Source organism: Crocodylus porosus, unplaced genomic scaffold (assembly GCF_001723895.1).
Source record: "Crocodylus porosus isolate Cpor-Errol unplaced genomic scaffold, CroPor_comp1, whole genome shotgun sequence".
In the NCBI taxonomy this organism is placed as follows: domain Eukaryota; kingdom Metazoa; phylum Chordata; order Crocodylia; family Crocodylidae; genus Crocodylus; species Crocodylus porosus.
The window spans coordinates 14,767,445-14,790,455 of record NW_017728924.1 but is presented as its reverse complement, the minus strand read 5'-3'; the positions used below and the strand labels follow the sequence as shown (position 1 = coordinate 14,790,455).

At 42.2% G+C, this 23,011-nt stretch overlaps 1 protein-coding gene across 4 annotated transcripts in view; it reads right to left on the bottom strand.

The window, feature by feature from the left end:
- Positions 1–1,534: 1,534 nt before the first annotated feature.
- The window catches only part of ATP7A (ATPase copper transporting alpha), a 59,621-nt gene continuing 38,144 nt past the window's right edge, over positions 1,535–23,011 (bottom strand). For 3 of the 4 annotated variants that reach the window (XM_019540382.1, XM_019540380.1, XM_019540381.1), the window contains exons 5-23: positions 21,484–21,705; positions 19,243–19,406; positions 17,797–17,958; positions 16,131–16,207; positions 15,688–15,913; positions 15,091–15,324; positions 13,350–13,441; positions 12,851–12,978; positions 12,520–12,674; positions 12,126–12,260; positions 10,376–10,570; positions 9,974–10,156; positions 9,399–9,612; positions 8,499–8,645; positions 8,028–8,170; positions 7,404–7,607; positions 6,586–6,703; positions 6,093–6,195; positions 1,535–5,138 (exon numbers count right to left, since the gene is read on the bottom strand). In XM_019540382.1, the coding sequence (XP_019395927.1) occupies positions 4,862–5,138; positions 6,093–6,195; positions 6,586–6,703; positions 7,404–7,607; positions 8,028–8,170; positions 8,499–8,645; positions 9,399–9,612; positions 9,974–10,156; positions 10,376–10,570; positions 12,126–12,260; positions 12,520–12,674; positions 12,851–12,978; positions 13,350–13,441; positions 15,091–15,324; positions 15,688–15,913; positions 16,131–16,207; positions 17,797–17,958; positions 19,243–19,406; positions 21,484–21,705 (3,179 nt within the window). In that variant the 3' untranslated portion in view covers positions 1,535–4,861. The remainder of the gene's footprint in view (positions 5,139–6,092; positions 6,196–6,585; positions 6,704–7,403; positions 7,608–8,027; positions 8,171–8,498; positions 8,646–9,398; positions 9,613–9,973; positions 10,157–10,375; positions 10,571–12,125; positions 12,261–12,519; positions 12,675–12,850; positions 12,979–13,349; positions 13,442–15,090; positions 15,325–15,687; positions 15,914–16,130; positions 16,208–17,796; positions 17,959–19,242; positions 19,407–21,483; positions 21,706–23,011) is intronic. The other variant, XM_019540384.1, reaches the window with a different exon arrangement.

The following is a 23,011-nucleotide window of genomic DNA, read 5'->3' as shown; positions in this document are numbered from 1 at the left end:
CACCTGCTCCCACAACCTCCTCCACAGTGCCTCCAGAGACCTGGCTGAGGGGTGTGAAGCAGAAACTCAGGTTTCCCCTCCTTCCCCTGGCTATGGCACTGAGCTCCCCTGGTTCCAGATCCAACTCCTTCTTGGCACTGGGAGGCTCATGTGCTCATGCTGGGAACTAAAATTGGGGTGGAGGAGACAGTCATACTGGTGGTTTTTGTGCTGGGGGTTATTACTGCTGGTATTAGTGGAGGTGGGGCATATGCAGACACTGCTTCCACCTCCTTGCTGCCACTAGCAGCAGAAGCCTCATGGCTGCTAGAGAAGAGGGTGCGTCTAAGCTTGGGGAAGGGAGGGAACTAATAGCTCTTCCTCTGCCACCTCTCGCTCCCCTGCCAGAAGACCTGGCACCTGCCTTTCCAACATGCTTCATAATGTTTGCTGTGCCGGAAAATATGTATGTGTGTGTAATATATCTTGTATGTGTTTAATATATGTGCGTGTGTAATATCACTTCTCTGTGCAATATATCTTCTTCTATCTGGTTATTTTACTATACTATATATATATTCTTCTTTCTGTCTGCTTATTTTACTATATCTTCTATGTCTTTACTATATCTTCTTCTATCTGCTTACTATATCTTCTATCTGTAATATATTGGAAAGGTATATATCCAATCCTTTCCCAAAAAAAGAGACTATCAAGAGACTGACTAGGAAGCCAGTCACTGCAGCCAGCCACAGTACTTTTCACCCACTGTTGCTTCCAGTCATACAGCTCACAAAAGGGACAGAAAGGCTTCACACAGAGCCTTATAACCTGTTTCTCCGGCCCTCCCCCAGAGCACTGGGATTGGAAGGACCTCAGGGACAGATCGCAGACACTGGTCAGCTACAGATGTCAGTATGAGAGCAGTCCTTCTGCCCCTTACTTCCCCCTCCCGCTTTGGAGTTTCTGTTTCGCTGCAAGCCCACCGCCGAGACATTCCAAAACATCCCAAAAGTTTTGGACGGTTTCATTTCATTTCGGAGATGTTTCGGAGCCTTCCGTTTTGTTTTGGATTCGGTGTTTCGGGTGCCGAAACACCTCCAAAACAAAATGGCTGCTGAAATGTCGCGCAGCCCTAGGGGACAGCACTTTATTTTTAGAACATTTTTTTTTCTTTTGGTGATTCCATGCCAAAATCATGGGGATTGCCATTTTCTCAGTTTCTGTGAAACATGTGAAATCACTAATAGTGTAGATCCCTAACTTTTCAGAGTCTCAGTCTTTTGTCAATGGCAAAAAAAACACATTATTAAAACAGAAAGTCACATATGTACTGAGGAAGTTGGAGCAAAGTTGAAAATTGTTTGATATAAGACAGTTTCATAATACCCATCCCATTATCTCTGCCTTTTAACATGCTTCAGAGGACCCTTCTCAAATGGGCAAGTGAAAATTTATTTCTAAGAACCACACATTGTGAGCTGATAGTGAAACACAACGCACTGCAGGATGCAACAAGCAGCTGCTATCTTAGCACAGAAATATTGGGAAAAAAGAGATCTAGAACAGACTTTATTAAGCAGATAATGGACACTATTTTAACATTATAAAGTTCAAGGCACAGTCGTGACAGAATCAGAACTGTGATATTACATATTCATACAGACACATAACAGTACTAAATATTGCACAAGTTTGTTCGAAAGAGGAGGAGGAAGAGAAGAAGAAGAAGGATTTTGCCTCCTTTGAGATTTTGTCAATTCCTTTTGGTACGAACTGTTATATATAAAACTATGAGACATTTCACTATCATTTGTAAAAGTGTACTGGCTTATGCAGTGTAATATTCAGACAATGGTTTTCAGGGTCTTGAGTGTGTTGTTTTTAAGAAAGGAGAGGTTTTACACTTGGCTAGTGAAATTAAGTGACACTGCTACAAGTAATAAAAATAAATAAAAAACCTGGTTTAACGTGTATATTCACTTATGACTACATATTATTCAAATAGTTTTGATTACGCATTAGAATTTAAACTCCTGATATCACAAGGTCATCCAGCAGGGATAAAGTTTATTGACAAAACTTCTGTTTATATTTGTGGAAATATAAACCTGTCATGGTATTTCAGCTGCATGGTACAATCAAACTAGAAAACATTTTGGTTTTTCAATGTAAAGCATTATATAAATTACTTTATTCACAAGGCATCAAAAGATAAACATTCTAAAAACGTCTACAACTCATGACAGAAATATTTGTTGGACAAACAACTCTGTTTTCAAGGAGATGGACTCAAGGTGTCCTGGACCAAATCTACAGCACTGAATATTTCAATGCATTGTGTATTTGTTCAAGTTCAAAACGCATTTCCAGTCAGCTGATTAAAACGAGGCACCTCAGTTTTGGTTAGGACAGTTTCTGTGCTGCAACTGGATCAAATATTGGTTTAAATGGATTCAGCGAACAGCTGGAAAACTCTTGAGAGCCTTGCGGGCGGGAGTGGGGAAGGGGACTTTGATATACAGCTGATTTAACCAAATCCATTCACCTAAAATGTTTAGTAATGAGTTGTTCTCACAACTGTCTGTTTTGTAACTATCAAATGGGAATTTAAACCAGGGCTTAACCAAAAATGACTGTTCCTGCTGCCTGTGGCCAAAGCATAATTCTGATATGGAGTCATTTCAAGCTTTAGTACAGAATTACAAAGCAGATCCTGGGTCCAAAGAGATCAAGGCCAGAATTTCCTCACAAGCCAAGGCCCTGTGTCCTTCTTGCAGGATGAAGCAGGAAAAGACTACCTGTTGGCATCGTTTAGAAATACCTTCTCTTTCAAATTGAAAGTCTGTCCCCATGTGACGATGCTCCTTTTAGCAAGTACTTCCCATTCCACCTGCTGGATCCCACCAAGAACAGCCTCTCAAAATAAGGGGAGAGGACAGAGAGAACTGGAATAATTTGGAAGCAAATTATCAATTCTGAAGCACTAAACATTGCCTAGGCAGTAGTAGTTTTTACACAAATATCCATTCATTTTCTCATAAATAGCTTTGCTGTTGAAGACTACCATTTAATGAAATGGTTTTACTGCAGTATAACAATATTTTCTGTCATCAAAATGGACAAATATAGCTATGGTCTAGAATAAAAATCTTAAAAAAAACCTTTTTAGTTAGCAATCTCAGGAAAGCAAACTCTGTAGAAGTGTGTTGTTTCCCTAGTACCCAATTCTCTACCTTGTGTAGCAAGAACAATAACAAATAACATATTGCACTCATTGGAACATGAAAAATGTGCTGACCTTGTGCCTTCTTGATAGTGTATTCCACCGCACAGCCTTACTGCTTTCAAATTTGGATATTTTCCCCTTAATACTCAAGTAAGAGAGATTTCAGTGATGAATTATTTTAAAACAGAGCAAACTCTTCTTATGACTTTTTATATGCATCATGTATGTGTTAAATTAACTTCAAAACCAGAATGCTAATGTTTAGCAATCTGCATTGTCTATTCCTGATTAGAGGTGTTCTCAATTCTCTGAAAAACACAAATGGAAATTAAACAGTCACCTCGTGGCTCCAATTCCATAGTGCAGTTCATAAGAATTATTTACCAAGAACCTGCCTTTGGTTAGCTCTCACTGCAGTAAAGTTTACAGATTAATAAACATCCCAGGTAGATTATTGGGTGATAAACACCAATTTAACTTTCAATCATTCTGATTTAATAATAAAATATATTTGCACTTTGAGCATTCAGTTCTGTAGGAAATGATGCTGGATCTTAACCTTCCCAAACCGAGAGAGTTTGGATTCAGGGTTTTAGCTCAGGAACATTCCTGGTATGTGGACACTTGACAACATTACAAGTAACTGATGGTAGCTCTGTACACAATAAATAAAGGAAATACTTTGGTATTCATAGCCAACTGCAAGGAGTGAACTGTAAAAAGATAAGAGCAGTGTAACATCTATATGTGTAATATCTATATGAATCAGCTGAGTTCATTTAAAGGGAAAGAAATAGTTCTGCTAACTAAACACCACCTACTTGAAATGAATATACAGGTTTCTTAGCCCAATAATTCACCTAGTAGCATAGCGTGTTAGATGCTCAGAAAGATCCCAGATGATGCATTTTTGGAGCTAGCAAAGAGCAGGAGTGAAACGACAGCTCAGCCCAGGGTGTGTACTTTCAGAGTGCCTTCTCAGTAGCAGGAGTGTATTGGGACATGAGTATTTGGAAAAAAGAAAGATAAACGGGGACCAAATAGTAGAAAGGCCCCTTAATCTTTCTATGTATGATACAAAATCCAGATCAAAGGGGATGAGATGCTTTGAAGGCTGGAGGGGGAAATATTAAATAACATAAAAGGTAAAATGTTTGAGGAACCATTTTTGTACGAAGTAGGGGTATAAAAATATGAAAAATCCTGAAAGTTATGTAGTAAGGCACATCCACTTGCAAACAACGTTCACATTTAAGATCCTTGTGATGCACACTTTAACTAAGCTAGGCATAAAAAAACTGCCCACAGTTGTCCATTATTTATTTCCCAGCCTATTTCTGCAGTCCCTGGAGGGTTTTATTTTGGTATCAGTCAAAAATAATATGACACTAACAGTTTCATAGGACTGTTACCCAGCTTTGCTGGGAGGCTTTAGTAGCTACTGTTCCTTTTCTTTTTGCTGTGACTGGGTTAAAAAAAATACTGGAAGGCCATTGCAAATAAAACAGAGCAGCTTTTCAGTTTGAAGCATAAAAATATTTTCTTTCCCATATAAATGAGCAATTAAATGCATAAAATAAAAACAAGTCAGACCTCCAGAACATGTCAGTGCTTATAAAGTGTCCTGGCCAGCCAAGTCTTTTTCAGAATTTTTCATAACGCTGTGTCGTCTTCCTCCCTGAAGTCCCCCACTAAAAGCGAGTGCTTGTCTGGCTCACTGAGAACTATGCTGTTGAGTGATCGTTTATCGGAGAAAAGGGAGTTTATCGAGGCTCTGCTGTAATTGATGATCCGATCCATTAGACTCAGTTTAGGAGAATCTTTCCCTGTTTCATTAATTCCAATATGAACACTAATTTCTGAAGGACTCTTGTGTTTCATTTGGCCACGGGCACGGAGCTCATATTTCTCAGAACTTGGTTTCTTGTAACTAAAAAGAAAAAAATGCAATTCATATTAGTTTGAAGAAACTGCAAGAAGGGAGGAAACTGTACTGCATATACATGTGTATGAATTAGAAGCATTAATACACAGTGACACTTATTGCACAAAAGCTTGTAATTGTTTATCTTTTGGGTGATATTCATATCAAATGAGTGCTTAATTCCTTTTTTAAAGTACATGGGAGTGAAAAGCAAAGCAAAGCAGACTTGTACCACTCTATAAGTCTCCCTGATTGACTGGTGGTGAATGCCCCAGGTACAAACAGACAGAATGCACCTACTGAGTTCGCAACTGGAAGAGGCATGGCCCCAGTGTCCCACTACTTAACAAGCTACCACTTCTTTACCCAGGAGCCACTGACATCTGTAGTGTGGCATGGACCTTTACTTACTCCAGCTTTCTATTACAGCTGCCTGAGGAGTAAGAAATGGAACAAACAATAACATGTAACATTGTTTATTGCAATAATTTATATTCCAGTGTTCACAACATCCTTGCTCTATAACCACAACAGTTTGGAAATGGTCAGCATGATTTGGCAAAGCTTCTATCAGATTTCCAGGGTCAAGAATTTTTGTGTGCTATGCGCATAGTGATTTTTATATACAAAAATCACTTCTCAGTTTCGGAGTTCTCATCATGTGTACTCAGACTGCCATTAAAAGTCACCTTTTTAAGGTGCTTTAAACCAATTTCTTACTCTGTTCAAATAAAATAGACAGAAAAGAAGCCAAGAGAGGAGAGCTTTGAACAAGGTGACAGCCCTGAGGCCAGCTCCTGCTAGGCACCTGAATGACAATTCAGAGCTGCGATTAGATCTTGGAACTCTCTGCCTCCTAGCCCTGTGCTCAGTTTCCTAGGCCCAACGGCCTCTATAAGACACCAGACCTGTGCCTAAAGATCATCTTACACCATGAACTACGGAATTGCTTATACTTACAGCTTTAGCATCAGAGAAGAAAGTACAACAGAAACGGAAGAGGCGGCCATAGCTGCAGAGCCCATCCATGGCTGCAGAACCAAACCAACTGGCAGGAAGACACCTAGGGAAGAAATCGCCCACCACTATTTACACATAAGCACATAAGCATTCACAGAATGAAATCATTAAAAAACTGTTCAGAACAAGTAGGTGTGCTGTAGTAGATTAGAATTTTCCAGTTGTTTTAGATAACCTGTTCTAAAGTATATCTAAATACTCACCCTCTTGCCTCCACAGCTGTAGTGTTCCCTTCACAGGCCTCAAACTCTGGGTTATATTTAATATAATGTTGTTGATATACAGAACCTAACCATTGGGAGATGACTGTGCTACCCTGCCACAATTTCTCTGAACTCTAGAATCTTACTCTGATAATCACTCACAAAAAGCCAATACCATTTCACATACTAGCAAAGCCCCAGGCCAGTACCACAATGAAACATTTACATACCAGCAGCTACAGGAACTCCAATAAGGTTATAAATCAGAGCAAAGACAAAGTTGATCCGGATCCTTTTGACAGTCTTCCTTGATAAATCTATACTTGCCACTACATCCATCAAGTCATCCTGCAAATCAGTAAATACTTACAAAAGTCAAAGAAAAATAAAAAAGGTACAAATGTGATTTCATCATTCACTTATTTTTTAAAGCTAAATATTAAACCCTGGCATTTCTGACACAAAAGTACATGTGGTGTTTCTTAGATTAAGCCTTTCCCATAGGTTTATGCTTGTACTGCACCTGGCATGATAGGCTCCAATTTTGACTGCAAGCTCTTGGCACTACAACAATTCAAATAATCCTTATAGTGTGTTAGTGTGGTAAGAGAGGAATGCTTGTGAAGGTATCTATCAAATGAATTTAGGAAAAAAGTTGCACTCTTGGATGAAGCATGGCATATGGGAACAAGCAGTAGATATGTCTGAGTTACTACAATGCCCAAGGCAATTCAACTTTATTTTGGTACATTCCATTTCCTCCACAAAGGCCCCCCTCTCCTTTACCCACCTGCACACTTGGCCCTGTTGCCACAATAAAAAAGGGAGCTGGGGAAAGCCAGAAAGACTCATCACTGCTCAGGAATCAGACAGCGCCTGTTTCTATCTTGCCCCAGTTCTAGGGGTCCGAAGAAACGAACAACAACACACGAGCAGCAGACCCAGTGCAGGCCAGAGGGGATGAGAGGGACTGACCTCATGTCCGTCCCTTCACTGAATGCCCCGACTCATTTTGCATTAGTGAAACAACCTTAGTTTAGTTACTTACCCTAATTAGAACCACATCTGCAGCCTCAATGGCAACATCAGTGCCTGTGCCAATAGCAATTCCAACATTAGCCATGGCAAGAGCAGGGGAATCATTGATACCATCTCCCACCATCGCTACCCGCTTCCCTTCATCTTGTAACTGTTTCACTTTGGCTACTTTGTGGGAAGGAAGAACCTCAGCAAACACTTTGGTGATGCCAACCTAAAGGAAGAGAGAGGACAAAACCTCAACTTCTGTCTGAGTTTAAATGCTTTTAATGCTGCCACTATCTACAGGTATCGACCTGGATTAACAACAGAAACTCCAATTGCATTGTAGTTGTTGAGCTGCAAACCAAACACATCTTTTCCCTGTCTTACTGTGTTATTTTTCCAGGGCTGGGAGTAGCATGAGGAAGAGCTCAACTTCCGGATTTGATTTAGCAATAAAAGTAATAACTGACTGATTGGTTGGGAGAAACCAGTTATCTTAACAGTAGAAATAAAACTGAAGTTAAAGAAGAGTTTAAGAAAATATCCCCAGAACAGGATGTGAGACTCCTCTCCGCCTAGGGTGAAGTGCAACAGGATTCACTGGGAGGAAAAAGTCCATAAGCAATGTAGGAATATTCAAACAATTTACCTGAGCAGCAATAGATCTGGCTGTTTTGCTGTTGTCTCCAGTCATTAGAACAACTTCTAAGCCCATAGTCTTCAAAGTGTAGACTGCCAATTCAGCCTCGGGTTTCACCGTATCAGCAATTGCTATCAAGCCACAGAGCACTCCTAATAAAGATAATGTATGATAATAAGTATGTTCCTATTGAAGTTTTCTGCACCTTTAGGAGGCAGAGACCCATTCCTCAGAGTTTATAATATTCCCTCTTCTCCTTCACCTTAGAAGTGTTGCACAGTAGCCAAAAACCCAGGCCACTGAGAAGGGCTGGGAGAAACACTGCATTTCAAAATATTACAAGAAGTATAAAGGTAGAGACCAAGTTGTGACCCCATCACTTCCATCACAGTCTACTGTGTCACAGTCATCTGTCTCTCTCATCACTTCCTATTTAATGGTCACAAGTCAAAGAATGCAGGAAAATGGCCACAATCTTACCATCAACAGCCACTAGGACAGCAGTGCGACCCCTTTGTTCATGTTCAACCATGGCATTATCAACATCACTTTGAAGGAGGATGCCATTTCTATTCATCCACTCCCGGTTTCCAATGAGAACAGAGTACTTCTGAGAATTCAAAGTAGCTGAAGGAAGAAAATGCAGTCCTATCATTATCTGAATACTAGGCAGCCCCCCTGTTAATCTACATGAGGATTCACAGGGTACTTAGACTGGCTGGGAGGACCAATATCCACAATCCAAATAATGCTTAGAAAGAGTTTCTCCTTCCCACCTCCCAAACTTTTCACTTCTTTGTTCTTGATAGAGGCAAGAATTAGGTCCTCTGTAATGACAAACTCTTAGCATTTTAGCTGGAAGTCTCTACCATACACACTACCATACATGGAAAGCATTGAGTCTGCTTCCTCTCAGGGTGTTATAGTACATCCAAGAGCTGTGAACATGAGCCTCTGTGGGTACAGATTGGTCAGCTGTGTAAATGACATGAAGATTCTGGGTAGCAATCCCTTGGGAAGAAAAACAATAGAAAGACAGAGAAGAGCACTAAGAGCCAGCTCCCATGTGCTATTACCAGCTCTGTTGCCAACTGCTGTTGGCAAATAACTTTAATTACAGGTGCCTCAATTTAATATAACTCCTTTCACTTCAATGTCCCTCAGGCACACACCTGCATCAATATCACCATTTTACGGATGAATAATGTGCAGAACTGTATTAATTTAAAGAGCCGCTCCAGGAGGATGCAATCCCAGTTCTCCAGGGTGAAAAGTTAATGGCCTATAGCAGCTTCTTCCCTAAGGAGTCTAAACAAAGCACAAAGAAAGGAATCCTCATTCCTGAAATGATGATTATTTTATAAGGCTACACCAGCTTACCAGGTAGCTGGGCATCAATAATCAAGGCTGGTTGCACTGATTCCTCAGTGTCCTCATCAATTTTTACCAGTGTTGCATTTTTAATGTTGTTTCCTTCAATCCTTTGATTCCTCCTGTACAGCAATGCCTCAATATTGGTGACTTTACAGCTAATGCCACAGCCTGGAACTACCTGGAAATCTGTGCATGTCCCAAGGGTTTCTGAATCCAGTTCCTGGAGGAAAAGGAGATACATCAAGCATTTGCTGATCCACACAGATCTCAGTTACATTTATAAAACCTGCCTTCTAGCAAAATGCACCTAACCCCAAATCTAGATCATAAGCCAAGAAGATGCCATCATCAAAGACAAGTTAAAGCGTGGGGTTCTAAAGCAGGTGACATGGTATCAACAACCCATGTGGCTTTGCACTTTTCTGTTTGCTGAACTCTCCAAATGAAAGGTCCCTTCAATAAGCAAACTGCAGTCTAGACAATTGAGGATTCTTCGCAGATGTTTTAAAGGAAGTGCTGTGAGAGAGGCGCTCTCTCACTGCAATACATGCTGCCCCTGTGAAAGGATCTTGGTACTATACCTTCTTGCAGTGTTTTGTTATCGCTACGCCAAGGGGATGTTCACTGTTACTCTCTGCAGTGCCCACTATTGCCAAAATCCTGTTGTGTGGCATCCGGTTACTCTCCACGAGAATCTTCACCTGCATCACTTGAGGTGCTCCATGCGTAATGGTCCCTGTTTTATCAAACACCACTACCTTAACCTGCAGCAAAACACAAGACTGCATTGTTGCATAAAGACCTTATTGCAAGGCGCACTCAGATGATCCTTGGCCAAGTTACTTTACTTCACTTTACAAGGATTCACAAGCTTATAACTGTGTTGTGATCTGGTAGAACTCTGTGCACTATTCAAGCACAGAACCCAGCGTTTAGAATCCCACCAAGTTAAAGCCATGGGAAAAAACCCAGCATGTTCTTACCTTACGTGCCATCTCTAGTGGCTCCCCACCTTTGATCAATATGCCATTCTGTGCTCCTACTCCAGTACCCACCATCACTGCTGTTGGGGTAGCTAAGCCCAGTGAGCAAGGGCAAGCAATACACAGGACTGTGATGGAGGCTTGGAAAGCAAAGCGGATTATCACTTCAGTTTTGGAAATGCTCTTACTGTAACCCTAATGACGAAGAAATTCATGTTTAGCAAGGGGATACAATGGGTTGGGATGTATGCTTTACAATGTTCACATACGTAATTACACACACAGACTCATGTTAACATGGAAAAATTAATTTCTCCAAAGTTGGGAAGTGCCAAACTCAAGATTGCCCATGTAACCTTAATTTTTTTCCCCCCACAGTGCATATGTCATTGCCTGGTCTCTCTCTCTTAACCATAAGACTCCTGTCTTGATTTATTTCTTTAATTAAATTAGACAGTACTAGCCATGGTAATCCCTTAAATGATAGCATAATAAAAGATATTCTTTATTGTTATATATACAATAATACAAAAGATATCATAACTGATAGCCTATGAACAGCATATTGTCAGTTACCCAAAACAGGAATCAGCTACTAAACTGCCACCTAAACACTCCTCTGGTGCAGATTTGAATGCTGATTCTCTACTGGGATTCACAGGCTTATGAACTGTATTGACTTTAGTCAAGGCTTTGCACAGAGCAGTGCCAGCAAAATCTAATTCAGAATTAAGCCCTAGGACTTAAAGAATCATCTTTCTCATGAGTACCACAGGCAATGGAGAAGGTTCAAGGGTTCAGTAAGTTTTTTGGGTAGCTCTTTCTTTTAGAAGATTAATTTTAATTAACTTACTTGTTAAACCAAATAAAATGTATTTTTTAAAAAGTATTTTGCTAATTATTAAGTTCTTTAAAAAGATGTTCCTTTATTTTTAGTTCTGAAGTTGACACTTGCAGAGAACCATTGGTAAGCAGTGTCATAAGATGGCAGCCCATACTCAAAAATAGCTGTACGGGTTGATGAGATCAACAAAAACTGGTAATTGCCTTGACCGTTTTAAATGTTCTGTAAAAAGAGTGAATTAACTGTGATGTGCCAGAGCCATAGCAAGTTCATTTGGCATCCAGGGCAGACATAGGGTGGGGAGGATTTATATTGACCAGCATGTGTGGCACGGGAGGGAAGGGTTGATTGGGGATGGGGAGTTGTACCTTCCCAGCTCTTCTCACTTCAGTGGCAACTGCCACAGGTACAGCTACAGATGTAGCAATACAGAGTTGGGCTGTGGCTGCTGGGACACAGGCAGCAGAATGGGCTCCCTGAGAGCCCCATTTGCTCTACCCATCCCCCCAGGCACAGGCTATGCCTCTAATGGAAAAGCTTCCCCGGGGGAAAGAGGGAAATGTCATTGCACTCCCCTTTCCGCCAGACACGCTACTGGGCATGGTGCCATGCCTGCTTGGTTCCCATGGCCAGATGCTGCAGGGCTGTCCTTGCTGTGATAAAGAGTCCTGGGGAAGGGGGTCATGCTGCTGCCTCTTGTAAGTCAGCACCTGGGGCTAGTGCCCCACTCACCACCCCTTAGTTATGCTACTGCTATATGCCAAGACTAAATACTGCAGTTTTCCCTTAAGCAGGTTTTGCATTGCAGTATACTAACCAACAGCAAGGAAGAGGCTGCTGCAGTCAAACAGACTTCTATTTCTCTCATCATTTTACAAACATTTTAGAAAATGATCGGTTACTTACAAGAAAATATTTTTCCACTATTTCAAAATCAACAAATCCAATGACAATCCAGGCAAAAAGGGTCACCACAGAGACAGCCACAATAAAAGGCACAAAATAGCCACTAAGTTTGTCTGCAAACTGCTGAATTGGCGCCTACAAGAGAAGAAAGCACCACCGTCAGTTCTGGCAACATGTCACTCTCCTGCTCCTGTGTGTCAAGACACTAATATAAATCAGAGGGTTCATGTGTTCAATACGTGCTTGTAAGAAAACTAGATATTCCTACTCCAAGACTAAGAGACTCAGAACATGGAGGGCCTGGAGTAACTCACAACAATACACAGGCTGACTGAAACACAATTTAAACACATGCTTGATTTGCTAAATTGATGTGTAAATAAGATCATGATACCTTTGAGGTCTGCGCCTCCTCGACGAGTTTGACAATCTGGGAAAGAGTTGTATCAGCTCCAACATGGGTTGCACGGATCAGCAGTGACCCATTCTGATTAATAGACCCTGCTATAACTGTATTGCCGGGTCTTTTGGCCACAGGCATTGCTTCACCTATGTAAAAGCCAACAATAGATATTAGGGTGGCAACTCTCAGACTATATCTTTTGTACTGCTACCTACTCCTAATACGCAGTTACAAACATAAACAAATCAGTGAACTTCAGCTTCCTGGTTTATGTGTTTGATACAAAGAAACATTTTGAAACATCAAAAAGGTGAAAACGTACCTGTGATGAGGGACTCGTCTACCATGGAGTGTCCTTCAATAACATGGCCATCCACTGGGAATTTGCCTCCTGGAACCACTTTTACAATGTCTCCACGCTGAACCAGTTCAACATCAACTTGATCTTCACTAGGATGGAGTATAGGACATTTAGTAAACCACTGTTAACTTAAGTTATCCAAACAAAAAAAAATTCTCAGGATTGTATACAGCTAAACTTCTATCCACACTGCTGTCCTTGTCAAATATGATGAACTGAGGATGTGTTGTGACACAGTGACCCTGGTTTATCAATATTTGTTTGCACTTTCAGTTCAGAAAACCCACTTATTTTCTCCCACATCAGTTTACCTTAGTAAGGTTCCAATATAGTAAATTAAAATGGTATTGATTTTACCGTGTTGTAATATTACAGTTGGCAAACTATAGCTGAACAAGCTATCTGTTTTGAATTTATACAGTATGATGAAACTTCAAGGCAAATAAAGAAAGCAAAATACCTTAAGAGAACGTTGTCTGGGCTCAAGGTAACAACAGTTGCTTCTGTAGCTTGTAATGAGATAAGTTTTGAAAGGGCTTCTGATGTTTTACCCTAAAAATATGAATTGACATATTTCTCTACCCATGTTTAAAAAAAATAATCACAGGCTTAATGGCAAATGCACATGATGTAATTAGCTTTTAGAAACAAACTTTATTGGAAACAAATTAGAATAGGCACATTTGATACATCTGTAAAGAATTTTTAAAATTATTGAACATCTGTTTGCTACAAAATTAAATAAATGGGATCAAAATATTCTTTTAAAAATGTACATTCTGAAACTATATCTGGAGTGTGTGGTGCAACTACTGGATGTGACAATGCAGAATATAAAGATTTCTAGTAATACAATGCTCAGTCTTGGTTCTGTTTGTTGACAAGACACAGTTTTACTTGCTAAATACTTCTGTACACAGCTACAAGGTTCATCTTTCTCATGTTTTCCAGCATAACCTATCTCAAATACTTTGCAGTCATTTTTATTAGGCCTGTGCGAATAGGGAAGTATTTGATTCTGATTCTGCTGATTCAAAGGACAGTGACTCAGTTCGGAGATTTGGATCATTGTCCTGAATTGATTCAGCTGAATCGGCTTTGGAAGATTTGGCACTGATTTGGAGAGATTCAGTGATTTAGATCAGCCCGGGAGAGGCAGGCACAGCCAGATGGCTCCAGGTTCTCTTGCAGCTCCGCCAGCTGTGCCTGCCTCTCCCTGGGTGGGGGGAGCTGTGGAAAAAGCCCTGATGGCTGCCCTGCCTGGCCCCAACCCCAGCCTAGTCCCAGCACTTAAAAACAAAGCCGCACTCACCGGCTGCAGCAGAGGTGACTGTAGCCTCTGGGCACTCGTGGCTGAGCCCCCAACTCAGCATGGGGCAGCGGGGATTGCCCCACCCTCCCGGCACCCTCATGGCAGCTGCACCACGGCACGGGTGCAGTGTGGCTCGGTAGGGCACCGCATGCTGTTTGGGAGCTGCTGCAGCTGGTGAGTGCAGAGCTTTTTTAAAAAAAAATGCTGGGAGGCTGGGCCTGGTGGGGGATGGGGATGGGTCTGAGCCAGGTGGCCATGGGGGCTACTTCTCCAGCTGTGCCTGCCTCTACTCTGGTGGGGAGATCCACAGGGACTATATCCTGCTGCCACTTGCCCAGATGGTGTGGGGGTGGGAGAGGCACAATGCAGGTGCAGTTCACTTCAGCCAGCAACAGGCCATAGCCCCCACTTCCAGCACTGGAAGCAGGGCCTCTGCCCTGCCACCGCTTGCCAGCTGGTGTGGCATGTGTGGGATGCAGGCACAGCAGCGCTGGGAGCAGGGGCTATGCCCTGCTGCCTCGTGTTCCCTTTTACCGAAGTGAGCCGTGCCCTCATCCTGCCTCACCCCACCCTGGCTGGGCAAGTGGCAGCAGGGCAGAGGCCCTGCTCCCAGTGCTGCCATGCCTGCATCCTGTGCCCCACCGCCCCAAGTAACACGCTCCCCGCCCTGGTTGGGCAGTTTGTTCCAGACCCAACCCCCCTCCCCAACCCCAAAAGACTTACTAGCTTCAGTCAGTTGTGTCATCTGCCTGTTTAGTCTATGGCTGAATTTCTGAAGTGGCCAAATCTTTTCTGAAGCTTTTCCAAATCGAATCAGCTACCAAGGCTTTGCACTGACCTAATTTTTATCACACCAACTACATAAACGGTCACTTTTATTCTGCGTTACCTTTGCTATGTGTTCCAGCCACCGGCCCAGTGATATGAACACAAGTAGCATTGGAGGTGTGTCAAAGAAGGTCACTGGATTCACTTTTGCTTTTTCAGCCATGGCGACAAGGAGAATAACAAAGGAGTAGGTGAACGCAATGGTGGTCGCTAAAACTATTAACACATCCATGTTTGCAGTTTTGTGTTTTAGTGCTTTGTAGGCTTGAATATAGAAGTACCATGCTCCAAATATCTGTAATGGCAGCAACAACAGTTAAAACTTACACAAAATATAGACTCAGACCAACTTTCTTACTTGAAAGCTACTTTCTTGGCAATGATTTAGTGTAAGGTTTTTTCCAGACCTCCTTTTTTAAAATTAAACATCAAGGTTTAAAAAAAAGTATTTTAATTAACATGAAGGGGTCTAATTAAGGTCAGAACTCTATTAACTTTACTGAATGCAGAATCAGCTCTAACATATTTAATAGCATTCTGAATCAGTGTTCATTAAAGTGACACTATTGTGTATAATTTCTTTAATGCTTTTTATTTTGCAAAAACAACCTGTTAATGTTTAACCCCAACACACTGATAGTAACCCTGTTTTTCTTACCTGTACAGGGACACACAGTAAAAAAGAGAGTAAATTCATAACAGACAATCCAGGTAAGACTTGACGCTCCAGGAACATAGAAGAGTGATAAGCCTCTATTTCCTCATCGCTCACGTTGTGACGCTGGTGAGCATCTGAGAGATGACTGTCTACAATCATCATATAAATCATCAACCCCATGACGGGAACACAGAAAGTCAGGCTCAAGAGAAAAGATCGTTTCCATCTTAGAGAAGGGAAAAAAAAGAATGAAAATCATCTTTGTTCTCTAGGTTACTCGGTGATTCAGTGTAATACAGGTAATGTTTTGGCTAAGGTGTCTGCAACAAGAACAAAAACCTGAAAATTCTGCTACTGATTAAACAAGGAAGAAAAGAAAGCCTTTAATAAGAACAATTGGAATAATGCTTAAATAAGATTTAAATGTGTTCAGGGACACTTACTGCCTTATTTCCTGTTTGTGGTCTAGATGGCTAGCAGATCTATCCTTCTTCACCAGAGATGTGTTAAAGCCTAAATCCTAAGAAAAAAGGGTGCAAATATTTAATCTTATCTGACATGGGATTACTATAGCAAGAGATAGCGTTTTACCTTCACAGTCAATTACAAGTCCTACAAACAAAGAAAATGCCCTAAATCAGTTGGGGCTAACCCTTTTTGGCAGTGTACTACAATTTAGGCCTGTACCCTCCCAAGTCCCCTCCAATCCCTTTCCCCTGATCCGCTACTCAGTTTTCTGCTTTTTATACAGTGTTCCCTAAAGTTTCTCCTTTGGTTTCTGCTCCCTGCCCTGTGCTTCCTGTCTGATCTGAGAGTCTGCCTTCTACTCCCTGTCCTAACAGCCACTGTGCTGCTCGCCCCTCTCCAATCTGCTGTTTATCACACAGAGGAACCCATGTTGCAGATTGTCCACCTCTGCCCCTTTACACGGAAGTAACCACCACCTGTGACATTTTATGTTGAAAATGTATATCATGACCATATGTTAACAGAAAGCTTCCTTACAAAGAAGTTGTTTTCCCCAATCAACTGGTGTGGAGAAGGGGAGCACAAAGAAGTAGACAACCTAATATGATACTTTAAAGACACTTCAGGATGCACAGGGACATTTGCAGGTTATTTGGAGGGGCTGGTCACACATTCAGTCTGCACAAGATAACCTTTCTCTCTCCATGCCCAAAGTAGCTCAAGATAGATATCTAGCTCAGACATCAATTCTTTTAATGCAATAACTTGAATCAGGCTTTGCAAAGAGGTTCATCATGAGGTACAGGAGCACAGACTCCCACAGATAAGCATTTGTGAGGTTCTTCTATATCACAACAGACACAGTCCATGCACTCCTCCTGCACCTATTCAGTCCCATCAGCCACGCTTTGGACTCTACTATAATTCAGTTTTCCCAGCCCCACTCTTGCAAGGCACAGACCAAATCACCCCATAGCCCTGCTTCAGTTATTCAGTGGTATAACTGGTGGCCCACAAGGTTCCCAGGCATCTCTAGGCTCCTCTCCCTCCTCTGGCTTCCCTGTTCTGAGCCCAGCCCAGGGGGCAGTATGCCATGGCACAGCATGTCACAGTGCAGGTTGTTTAGGGCGAGGCCAGGGTTGCACAGCATGCAGTGCAGTGTTGAGGGGAGCGCACCCATGCTGGATCATGGAGTGGGAGTGTGAGGGAAAAGTGCCCACACAGAGTTGTTGCAGCAGTGGACGGAGAGAGGGGAGCATCCATGCAGGGTCATTTTAGTGGGGGGAGAAGAGGGTGCCCACACAAGCACGCAGTGCAGTGGGAATAGGCATCCAGGCATCGGTGCGGCCCATGGGGTGTGTGGCTGGTGCAGCCGACAAAGTGCAAGGCCCCTAGCCACTTACAAGTTGGACAGTCCTGGTATAGAGCTTCTCTTACAGTCAAAAAGCCTGAATCCTCTTTACTGGGTGAGGAAGTGGTGGGTGGAAGAGAAGACAGACAAAATTCTAGCCTTGATACCCCTCCCTCCCAGAATATTATAGATAAAAAGGTTTTGGGCTTCAGAACAAGGCAGGAACAGAGAAAAGTCTACATGTATTCTATGATCAGTGACATGATGAAAGTTAACACATGTGAACTTACCTCTATCCTTCGTATAATGTCCCGAGGACCAATAATTTCAGGATCATACTTAATGTGGGCTTTGTTGGTTGCAAGAGCTACTGAGCTATATAATATGCCTTTAGTCTTCATGAGGGTGGATTCTATTTTGTGGACACATGAGGCACATGTCATTCCTCTCACCTGTGAAATACAAATACTTGCCTGTTATAGTTGTTTCTTTTTTTAAAAGGCTTGTGAATATCTTTTTATTGTTCTGAAATCAGGAAAAAAAAAAGATTGTCTTGGAGTTATCACTGCTGTATGTGTAACCAGAGGAACTTGTGGAAAATCTCTCTCTGACCGGCAGGTGGCACAGATGCTTGATCCATGCATACTTTGTATATTAATCATACAGTTAGTTATCATTGGTAATACCTACCTTACAGTTTGATATTGCCTCCACATAAAATCAGCAGTAAAGCCTAAGACTCTAGCAAAGATACATAAACTGCACACTTATGCTGGATGCTGAAAAATTTGGAATGCTGTTTTTTCCCCATCCACAGACAATATATACATTTTAAAGACTGAAGAGACTGGAACCCAACATTTCAGATGGCAGCAGCCCTGATGATTCTAATATGTTCATTACAAGGCATGACTTGAATATTCTGGCAAAAGGTACACCTGTAGCATATTTGAAAAATTTGTTGCTATTTAGCATGGATTTGTCTGGATTTCTCTCCCACCCCTCTGTGCAGAGCTTTCCACTGACAGGGAGAGTTGTGTAGAAAGAGATATTCATACTGAAATGCACAGCTTAAACTCTTTAACTATTGCTGCTTTCAGTGATTCCAAGAATGCTGTAGCAAAGTGATCAGAGCGGGGAAAGAGCCATTTGTTTTCCAGTTGCTGATTCTATAACATTGGATAGCGCTTGGGGAAACAGCTTAATTCTTTTGTTAACATGCATTTCCAGTCTCTTGCAACATCGTTCTCATGCTCCGCTCGGAGCATGGTCACATGCATATTTTGCCCCATGGCTCTGCGAGAGAATGTCTACCAGCAAAGCTGAAACTGGTAACAAAGAGGAAATACACAGCAAGCAAGATCCCGCATAAGGAGGGAAGTTGAGACAGATGACCCAGGTTCACACTCCTGGTACGCTGTATGAATTTGAGGAAGTCACTCAAACACTTAGGGCCTTAGCTCATCTGTGAAATTTTCTTTCCTTACATTAGAGGGTTCTCAAAAAAATAAATTCATTAAAGCTGGTGAGGTGTTCAGGTACTCTGGCCATTACAGCAGGTATGTAGATGGGCAACCTCGAGCTTGCTGGCACTGAGATGTTACCTTATCCAACTTCTAAATAGCTATGTGTACTCTTTCTCTTGCAAATACCTTTCTTTTAGTTAAGGAAAGCATAGGCACATTCGATAGCAGTAAGTGATTGATACTAGCTTGTTTATTTTAAATGATGCTTACAACAAGCTCTAGAATTCCATCTCCATCATCACAGTTTTCCATAACCGTAGCTCCAAATCCCAGTTCTCGGATTAATTCTGCTATAACAGATGGCTGGGTGACATCCGGGTTATACCTCACTTCTGCCTTCCCTGCCATGAGGGCAACAAGCACAGAATGTACTCCTGGAAAGAGATAAGCAGAAAGGGCAGCATTAATTACAAAAACATTATTTGTACAATGTGCAAACAACAGACTTGGTTTAGGAAGCCAGTATGACTATGTGAAAGAAGAACAGCAATTAACTATGCTCACTGATGCTGTGAAATAGGTGTCCTAGACCTAGTACTACAAGTTTTTTTTAGAAGACAATGCCCAAATAAACAAAAAGGTTAAACCAACAATAAGCTCTACAAAAACAAATATGTAGAGCAGGGGTAGGCAACCCCCAGCATTAGCGCCAGTGTACGGCATGTGAAGGCATTTTGCTTGGCACGTATGCCTTGGGGCAGATGAACGGAAAGGGGCTGGGGCTGTGCTGCCACAACAAGGATTGAGGCCCTTGCAGCTCCCACACCATCCGCCTGTGGCATGCCAGCATCTTGCAAGTCAAAGTTGGGGTGCTTCTGGCACTCTGGCCCAAAACACTGCTGACCCGCAGTGTAAAGCACATTGTTACTGAGAGGATCCCAGAGGAGATGTGGCAGACAGATCTGGAGAATAAGGAGACTTGACTGATTACAACTGGATTACTTTTAAATTACAGTGTATGATATATGAAAGGGGCTTGAGGATGCCCTGAGATTTTTCTTTCAGAATGTCCTTTTCACAAATACCCTTAAGTTTTTTCCTGCTCCTCAGTTGGCCTTTTCATCCAGAAAGAGGCTGACTGAATACACATGGAAGCAGTGGAATGACGGAATTGTACAGACCTGTCACACTACAGACCTTAAGAATAAATTGGGCTAAATTATCCATAGTCATAGGTGATGCATAAGTGCTAACCACTGTTGGGGGCAGAACTCCGCACCGCTACTGTGCCTGCTGCTGCCAACTGTTGGGTCCGGCTGGGCTGCAGCCCCACGCGCCCTGCCACAGGTGCAGAAATTGAGCTGCTGCCGCCACTCCTACTGCTGTTGGGCCCTGGCTCTGGCCAGGCTGCAGCCCCGCACCCTGCTGTTGGCACAAATCTGGGGGGGAGGGGGCACGTGTTCCCCCACACTCCCCCCCTACATGTCGTCAATGCCCATAGTGCAGTGTTTTAGTACAGGGGTCAGCAGTGTTTTTTGGGCAGAGTGCCAAAATACCCACAACCTTGACTTGCAAGATGTTGGCATGCCAGGGGCAAACAACAAGGGAGCTGTTAGGGGCCCAATCCTTTTTGTGGCAGCACAGGCCCAGTCTGTCCACCTCGAGGCATGCATGCCAAGAAACATGCCTTTGTGTGCACCACTCTGGCACCATGCCAGGGGTTGCCCACCCATTTTAGTGCATCTTAAGTACTGTTAAATTAGCCTAAATTAGATTAAGAAAAAGTATTATGAGAAAAACAAAGCTTAGTCCCTTGGTATGAAATATTTTTTTGGAAGACTAGCCAGTCTCAGAACATCTAATCTTAATAAAGGCATTAGGTTAGTGTATACCATCTGTCCCCGTCTGGTGGTTAGACCAGAAACAGCCTCCAACCTACCAGACACAGACCTTGAATTCAAGCAATAAAGGCTCATGTTTCTAGTTTTTTCAGGCAAAAGACCCTCTGAAGTGCACACAGGCAATCTTGTGCATACCTAATTCATGTCATGCTACAGTGGGGACAGGCAGAGTGGGTTTAGACATAAGGATACATGGACAAAGTTTTATAGGCTGCAGTCTCAAAGCACAAAAATGAGTGAAAAGCTTCATCCTTATGTTATACCCTCCCTTGCAGTTTGTATCAGCAGCCTACAACACCTTGTTCTCATCTCTGAATCTGAAACAGCTGAGTTTGCAATTTGCATAATCCTCTAAGTACTACACCTCCCACCTTGGCAATGATGTAGTATCTACCAAACATACCAAGGAACAGCAAAAACTAGATAGTCATTATGTAAAGCCCCACATACTTTATGCCCTGTGAAGAAGCAATGGGATGTCCACTGTAACTCACTGAAAAATCTACTGTGGTTTTCTCCTTCGTTTCATTTTAAAATATCATCACAAAGCCTAGACACATCCAGGGCTGATGTTTAGAAATGTAACAGGTTGTTCTGAAGTGAATCTTACCATCTTCTCTCCTCAGATTTCTTTCAATGTTTGCTACACAGGAAGCACAGGTCATGCCAGTGACTTGGATGTAACACTTTGATGGCGTTGTTGCTGCTTGTTTTTTGCCATAAACTGGTGACACTTTGGTGTAAGGCTCACTTCTGTGGTGCACATTAGCCTGAGACTCTAATGGCAATTCCAGGGATGGCTGCTTTATTAAGACCAATGGTTCTGTTTTTTCTGGGGGGGGAAATATCAAAAGTAATGCATTTATTAACAGTCACCCAAATAATCTATAACCCTGATACCACAGAATGGGAAAGTATGTATTGCTATGCAGTATTCTGGACTGAGAAGAACTGCATTTACCACGACAGGCAATTGCCCATTTGTCCTTTGTAATTCAGTCAAAAGGCTCTTTAAAACCTACCTCTGCAATAGAATCGACAGATCAGTCAGGTTGCAAATGACCTAGGACCCTGGCTTCTCCCTCAACTCTGTTCATTATGTAACCTGGTCCTTCCAGCCTTCCCCCACTGCCTCTGGCCAGTTTACTCTTGTACTGGCCCTATTACATAGACTCTGGGCTTTTCAGGGTTCGGGCTATTTTCACTATTATGGTTTTGGACAGGGTTTCTAGATGGCAATATAATACAGATTATACTAATAAATCTACAGTACACAATACAAAAACAACAAGCCCATCCCACTTTTATAGAGGGGTACATGTTTTTCTCAGTAAGCTTCTAATGCAGCAGCAATATATACAGAAAGAAGCCTCACTCTAAATCAAATGCTGAAGCCTTATTGCACTCAAAACTCATTAGGTAAATCTCTCCTTAGCTCACATGCTGCTATTACATAACAGAAGCACATGACTGTTAACGTTAGTGTGAAATGGATTTAGTATCCGCTTTCTTCTGTGTATATAAACTGTTTCTTTCTAAACCAGACGTGAATCAGCATGTGACATAGCTGAGACGTGGAAGGACAAATTTAGCATTTTACTTGTTCCAAGTACTGCATAAAAATTAACTACCCTTAAGCCACATCAAGGGGTAGTTTGCAATTACTAACCTACTTTTACAAGTGGTGAAAGAGAACTGAAGTTAGGAGGCGGGTCAAAATTAAGTCAGTGGCAAATGTAGACTTGGCATTGGGACTTCTTGTCTCCTGGCAATAGGATAACTTAATTTTTCTGTGCTACAGAGAATAACAAATTAGGTTATGGACTGAGGAAAATCCTGTTGTATGTAGAGAAAGGATTCCTAAAAAGAGCAAAATGTTTTTGGGGCAGGAAACCCTTCAATGGGGAACTTGGAGAGAGACAGTGACTATAGCATAGTTTCATAGTTAATAGGGTCGGCAGGGACCGGAGCAGATCACCTAGTCCGACCCCCTGCCATGGCAGGAAAGAGTACTGGGGTCAAAGGACCCCAGCAAGGTGTTCATCTAACCTCCTTTTAAAGACCCCCAGGGTAGGAGCCTGCACCACTTCTCTTGGAAGTTGGTTCCAGATCCTAGCCACCCTGAATGTGAAGTAGTG